At 43.5% G+C, this 6,558-nt stretch overlaps 1 protein-coding gene across 1 annotated transcript in view; it reads left to right on the forward strand.

The window, feature by feature from the left end:
• LOC105450194 (protein held out wings) overlaps positions 1 to 5,433 on the forward strand; it is a 26,039-nt gene extending 20,606 nt beyond the window's left edge. The window contains exons 3-6 of the mRNA XM_011689936.1: positions 310 to 426; positions 1,517 to 1,660; positions 2,150 to 2,252; positions 3,285 to 5,433. Of these exons, the coding sequence (XP_011688238.1) occupies positions 310 to 426; positions 1,517 to 1,660; positions 2,150 to 2,252; positions 3,285 to 3,607 (687 nt within the window). The 3' untranslated portion in view covers positions 3,608 to 5,433. The remainder of the gene's footprint in view (positions 1 to 309; positions 427 to 1,516; positions 1,661 to 2,149; positions 2,253 to 3,284) is intronic.
• Positions 5,434 to 6,558: the final 1,125 nt, after the last annotated feature.

Below are 6,558 nucleotides of genomic sequence, written 5' to 3' on the forward strand. Positions count from 1 at the left end.
GAGATGTGATAAGAGACATGAATGAACCATACTTTTCTTTGTGCAACTAAAGAATTGTTGAAACAACCATTGGATCAAACAACTATACAAATTTAGTTTGTACAATCAATTTTTTTTCTCAGTGTGTATACAAATCGTTGGGAATTAGGAGTTCTAAAAACGTGACGATTAGATAAATTTAGAAAAGTGATTTCCCCGACTCTTTCGTATCTACAGGAAGTCCCTGTCGTATCTTCTGAATTTTTTTTTTAGTATTTTGTCCGTTGAATGCATGGAAAAAATTCAACGTTCTTTTTTGTATTATTGCAGTTCAACTTTGTCGGGAGGATTCTGGGGCCGCGGGGAATGACCGCGAAACAACTGGAGCAAGAGACAGGATGCAAAATCATGGTGCGCGGGAAAGGATCGATGAGGGACAAGAAAAAGGTAGGAAACGTTTTAAGAGGTTAAAATTCATTGAGCTTGTAGTCTTTCTCGCCTAATTGCTGTATACGAAAGAGATGAAGTCCAATGAAGTTTCATTGAGGAAAGTTCTCCGGTCAGCTAATTTAGAAACTTTTATCGACGCGCGGCATTAAATATCGCGACGAAACATGTGACTTTTATGCTCGTTAACGGACAACGAGAGTATGAAATTAATAACGGTCGTTACTAGACGACGAGACAGCTGTTATAATATTATGATCGTTTTACTAATCATAGGCCTGCTCATCGTAATCGCGCTTCATTATAAGTACTTCTCGTTTAAGAGAAATATGATGGAGCGCGGATATAATTTCATTGTAATATGAATTATGTACGACGTACGTAAATGACATTTTTTTAAATCAATAATTGAAGAGTTAATGGGCTTTAACAATAAGTGAAGAATGCTTACGATAAGTATCGGGGGATCATGTCGGGGGACAATGATAAATGGGTCTGGAATTAACTATGAGTGATTCATGTAGAGCATTAAACCAAGCGTCGTATTTTTTTCAAGCTGCACGTGGTACGCGAGCGAAATGCTTTCTCGTAAGTATATACACGTAGAAACGAACCCACAGTGTTCAATTCGATGTGAATTTGATGTGTATCTATTATTTTCTCGCCGATCAACGCAAATGTTCAATTTGTTTGTCAGTATTATTATTATCGCCACTCATTTGGTTAACAAAAGTTCCGCGATAAAAATTGACGTTGGTGTTTTGTTGGTCGAAGAATTCGCTTGAAATAGGAAGCGCGTGCACAGAGAGTACGAATTTTCTATTAATTACGCAGTTCTGTTCTTTATTTAAGTTTCTCAGAAAACCTACTTTAGATTACATATAATTTATTTACGTATTATTTAATATCATTATATTATTATTATATTATTCAAATATTATTTTAATATATTTTTTAAATAATATATGAATAATAATTTTATGTAAAGTCTGTGTGTAACTTCGTGTCGCGCGGATGTATGTTTATGTGTATGTGCGAACAACAAATGCTTGCGTGCGTATAACAATTGCGCGACGTGTTGATTACCCAGGAGGAGCAGAATCGGGGCAAGCCGAATTGGGAGCACCTGACGGACGAGCTGCACGTGCTGCTCACTGTCGAGGACACCGAGAATCGTGCCACGTTGAAGCTCGCCCGTGCCGTCGAGGAAGTCAAGAAGCTGCTCGTGCCCGTGGTGAGAAAGTTCCAATTGTATACTCCTTCCCCTCGTACGAACGATAATAACCCCGTGCGCTAAGAACGGGAAGAGAGATCTCGCCGGGAGAGTTTCCCACATTGTTTTTTTTTCTTCTTCTCTTCCCTCTCTAGTTTCGAATCGAAGACCGAAAACTCGATGGAAGCGTGGCCGCGCGCGCGCGCGAGCACGCGGGAAAGACATCGGAAAATTTCCAAGCAGAATTAAGGAGAGAAAAATTGCTGTTATTTTCCATGCGAGTCGAAACAGTGCGTTGTAAACGCCGTGTGTGTCGAAGCTCGAAACACATGCCACTTCCGAAGTGAGTGGCCTCGCGTATCGTGTGCGCGCCACGTTAGCCGTTAGCCATACAATCGGCGCTTTCATATGTAAATGGAAAAGATCTGTACAATGTCGGGCTCCCCCATTCGTAGGATAATTATCGCTGCACCTCCGGTGGTGGGTTCTGACGTTAATGTCGATTGTTAGCAGGCTGACGGCGAGGATGAGCTAAAGAAGAGGCAGCTAATGGAACTCGCCATTATCAATGGGACTTACCGGGATTCGAACACAAAGGTTGCCGCCGCGGCAGGTACCGTTCGTAGAACTTGTCTCATTATATCGTGCTTAATATCGGGGCCCCCCCGCGAGATCGCGATGCCTGCGAGACATCGGGAGACATCGCGGAGATCTAAAAAGAGAAATACAAGATTTCGCGAAATAGACCTTCTAACGAGAGATCCATTTAGAATGTTACTTTACTGCAATCGTAATTTACCTCATCGTATTTTATAGAGGAACGACGTACGATAATCGTCGTATGACGTATTTAAAGATAATGACAAATGTGATAGATTAACGTTTGAACATCTCGTTCCGCGCATTACTGACGAATCTAATGGAATAATTTTCGCGAAGTTAACGCGGTGTTGTGTCTTCAGCCAAATCCGGGATTCCCGGTACACCAGTTGTCGGAAAAGTTCGGGAATAAACATTTGTGGATATTAATTCTGGTCATGATTCTGGCATGCAATGGGCTAGCCAGAAGTGAGAAATTGTAATAGTCGCGAGGTACCTGCTTGATTTTTTTTAAACTTTTTTTCCGATCAACTGTAATTCGTTTTATTCGCGACGTATTTATTTTAGTCGTCCGAAACTAGTTTAGTCAGTCGCATTAGCGACAGGTGGAGAGCACCTTAAAAGAGATTTCGGAGAAACTTGACTCGAGATGTACGTCCAGATTATGCGCGGCATTGTCAAAATCAAGGTCGACTCGTGAACGGAGACGACGTTTGATGAGGCAAGTCATTTTTTACACTCCGTATTTTTCTGTTAGTTTGCCCGGTAAAGAGATCTCTATTTCATATAATTTATCAATAATAAATCCATATATCAGATGTGTATATAATATTAATATATTAATCTCTGTGACGTTTGATGTATCATAATCCGTTCGGAGACGGATTTCAAGTTTCTCCTCTTTGCTCCCGAATTTTTCCCTATCGTTGTGGCGCACGCAGCGATTGTTGTGCCCAGCGATCGTCGTAGCACTCGCGGGGACCAACCGTTTCGGTTGAAGGCGAGGCAGGGAAGCCCAGCCATTCAGCACCACTCGCTGTTGCAGCCTGCGACGAGGAGTGGCGGCGGGTGGCCGCCGCCGCGGCAGAGACGCAGCGTCTGCTGCCGGGTCTGGCGACGCCGATGCGGACTCCGAGCGCGCCCTTGGGCGCGCCCCTGATCCTGTCGCCGCGGATATCGGTGCCGACGACCGCCGCGTCCCTGCTGAACGGCTCCGGACCGCCCGGCTCGCTTCTGTCAGCCGGCGATCCCCACGGACTCATCTACACGCCGTACGCGGACTACGCCAACTACGCCGCCCTGGCCGCCTCGCCGTTGCTCACCGAGTACGCCACTGCTGATCATTCTGGTGGGTTGTTTGCTCGTTGATCGCCTCCCGTTGCCGTGTCCCCCCGACCCCTTCACCACCCGCGGCACGAGAGAAACGGAGGACGACCGAACGTCTCTCCTTTTTATATTATGACACGAAAAACGGGGCTTTTTATACGCGGAAATGTTTTTTTTTTTTAATTTTTCAACAGAGAGATGCGCGCGCGACGGAGGGGACGAAGCCGTGCGTTTTTATTATTTTTGGTTAATATTATTATTATTATTATTATATCGCATGCGGCATGTGTCTCTGACGATTGGTGACTCTCTCTGTCTTTTCGTTGACAATAGTATTTCTTTTCCCTGTGCTGTGAATCTCTTAAGGATTAGACGAGCAGCGAACAATTAGCAGGAAGAAATCCTTTTGGAAAGTTGATTATACCGTACATAAAAATATTTTGTTGAAGCAAGTTGCTATAAAAGGTTGCCCGTCTAATCCCAGTATCGGTGCAAATTTTTATACGTTACATGACATTCGGAAATTGTCACAGGAGAATGAAACGAAGTTGAAAACAACGTTAAAGCGTTGAATTACGCGAAACGCGAAGGACACGGACACAGCAGGGAGCGTCACCAGTCGACACGTAGTACGTGTTCCATCACGTAAATTTGTAAGACGATAATTGTTAATTACGAGCCTAATCGCTCCTGATAGCCGTTAATTATTATTATCCACGTCGCATCGTCATAGTTATCGCCTTTTACCGTCGCGTCATTATCTCCGTTATCATCGTCGGTCGTCGTCCTCGTCGTCCCGATCGTCATCACCGTCATTATCATCATCATCATCATCATCATCATCGCCATCATCGCCGTTTAGCGGTTAGCGTACTTTCTGCGAGGATAGATTAGGGTTATAGAAACACAACCGAAATCAGTCATTTACTAGTCGCGTTTTCAGTTCAGATTATTTTATAATTACGTGAAAGCCTTAGCGTGTAATGTATATGCACCGCCTTCGAAATAATTGTGTCACGAAGATTCAGGGTTATCAATAGCGATAGAGAAGAAGAAGTGGCAGGAACTCGGGCAGAAATCGCGGCTTTAGGCCGTGTGCTTCGGCGGGATTCTATCAGGAAACGGTATTAGGTGTTAGGTATATAGGAGGAAACGGGGCAGAGACGCGTACTCGTATATACGTACTCGTCATGTGTGCTGTATCGCGTGTGGATGTAGCTATACTAGTCCGAAAGCTTTTCTTTCTTTCTTTCTTTTTTTTTTACCGATATCGCGCCGTTCACCAGCAGCCACGTGTTTCGCCGTCTGGAATGCATCTTTCTCCTCGAGCCGCCTTTAGGGTAACTGCACGGTGCAATTTTTGCTCGATAAAGCGGGATAAAAATATTCTACTCGGTCGAATTGAGATTTCCCATGTTTCCTTCTCTCTTGAGGTTCTTTTTACGTATTATTCTTGAAGTAGATTAATCTAAAAGAGTTTTTTAAACTCACATGTACAGAAAAAAGAAAACAAAAATACATCTCTTGCCACGTGCGAGAAATATACTTTCGAAACTAATAATATGTGAAATTTAACAGAAAACTAAATTATTTTTGTTGGATTTTACATTGATTTTTTTAGTGGTATATTATACATTGCTTGAAATTATACAATTTGAATTTGAGACCGATACTTCCATCTTTCGAAGGACCTTCGTTTTCTGACAGATCGGGCAAATCTCGCACCGTGCGACGTAGACGTGCGGTCGCCAAGGAGATCGTGGAAGTTCATCGCGGGGAGACTCGCGTCGAATTACGGCGAATCTGCAGCCAGTTAGGTTATATATTAGCCAGAGACAAACCCCCGCAGAGTCTCGTCTTCGAGAAAAGAAAGGAGAAAAAGAGAAACACGTCGAGATATTTCGGTTACGTGAGAAATAATCCCGTCCAGTCCTCCTCCACCAAGTATCCAAAGTACTTCCCGTCGAGAGTGGTACGAGTCTACCGACTCCACTGACGCACGCGGACGTTCGATCCCCCCGGGAGGGCCGGGTTTAAAAGCCGCGAACCCGACGAGACTGTATGTACGTCCGGGAGTGCGATACTCCCGAACCGCGCGTGTTCCTCGTCACACGGAAGATCGGACGCGTCTTTCTTCCCTCCCCGATACAAAGGCATCCAGTTACCCGGTGAATGCTCGCGCATTCGCGCGTCTTTTAATGCATAGGACACCCTTTATATATGTACATGTACATGCGCGTATATCTCACGTTGGAGGTGTTTTTCTTTCTTACGATCGATGAGAGATCCGTAATAACGACGCGCTGTCGCGCATTACTCAATGCAGTAATCAAAGGCCATTCTTGTTGTAGCTATTTTTACAGATGTATGTACGTATGTACGCACGTACGCGCGTAGGTATATATATATATATAGATTTCAGAGGATATATATATTATATATTTATTGAAGTAGAAGATATTAATGTGTTGTGCATAATATTAAATAGATTTACATATAATACATAATAGATTTGTTTTCCTCAAAGCTTGTCTTAGAGTTCGATTTGGTAGCTTTGATGGCAAGGAACGTGTAACGTCGTCATGGACGTTTCATTTCCTTGCTAAAGAGAATAATCAATTTTAATCAGCAGTCTATCGACAGGGTGGTGACGGTACATTAATCGAACTTTAGTCCGCGTTCTTCTTTTTATTTTCTTTATTTTCTTTTTTTCTGTTTTTAATCTCGCAAACGCATTCTTTATCACGCCTGACTTAAATTACACTTTTAACGGTCGATCGCAACTACGAAGTACCACTAGAATCCCAATCGAAATCCCTCGGGTTGACCTAACACGCTGACTAAACAACTAATAACTCGATCCGTCCGCCTCTCTCTCCTGCGACACACAATCCACGTCTCACACTCACATTTTCCCTTTCGTCTTCTCTCTCGCTTCCGCGCGCCTTATCCGGATGAAAACCTCGTACCTCTAATTACGTAACTCTTTGACG

The sequence above is a fragment of the Wasmannia auropunctata genome, unplaced genomic scaffold (assembly GCF_000956235.1).
Source record: "Wasmannia auropunctata unplaced genomic scaffold, wasmannia.A_1.0 LD336069.1, whole genome shotgun sequence".
NCBI classification, from domain to species: Eukaryota; Metazoa; Arthropoda; class Insecta; order Hymenoptera; family Formicidae; genus Wasmannia; species Wasmannia auropunctata.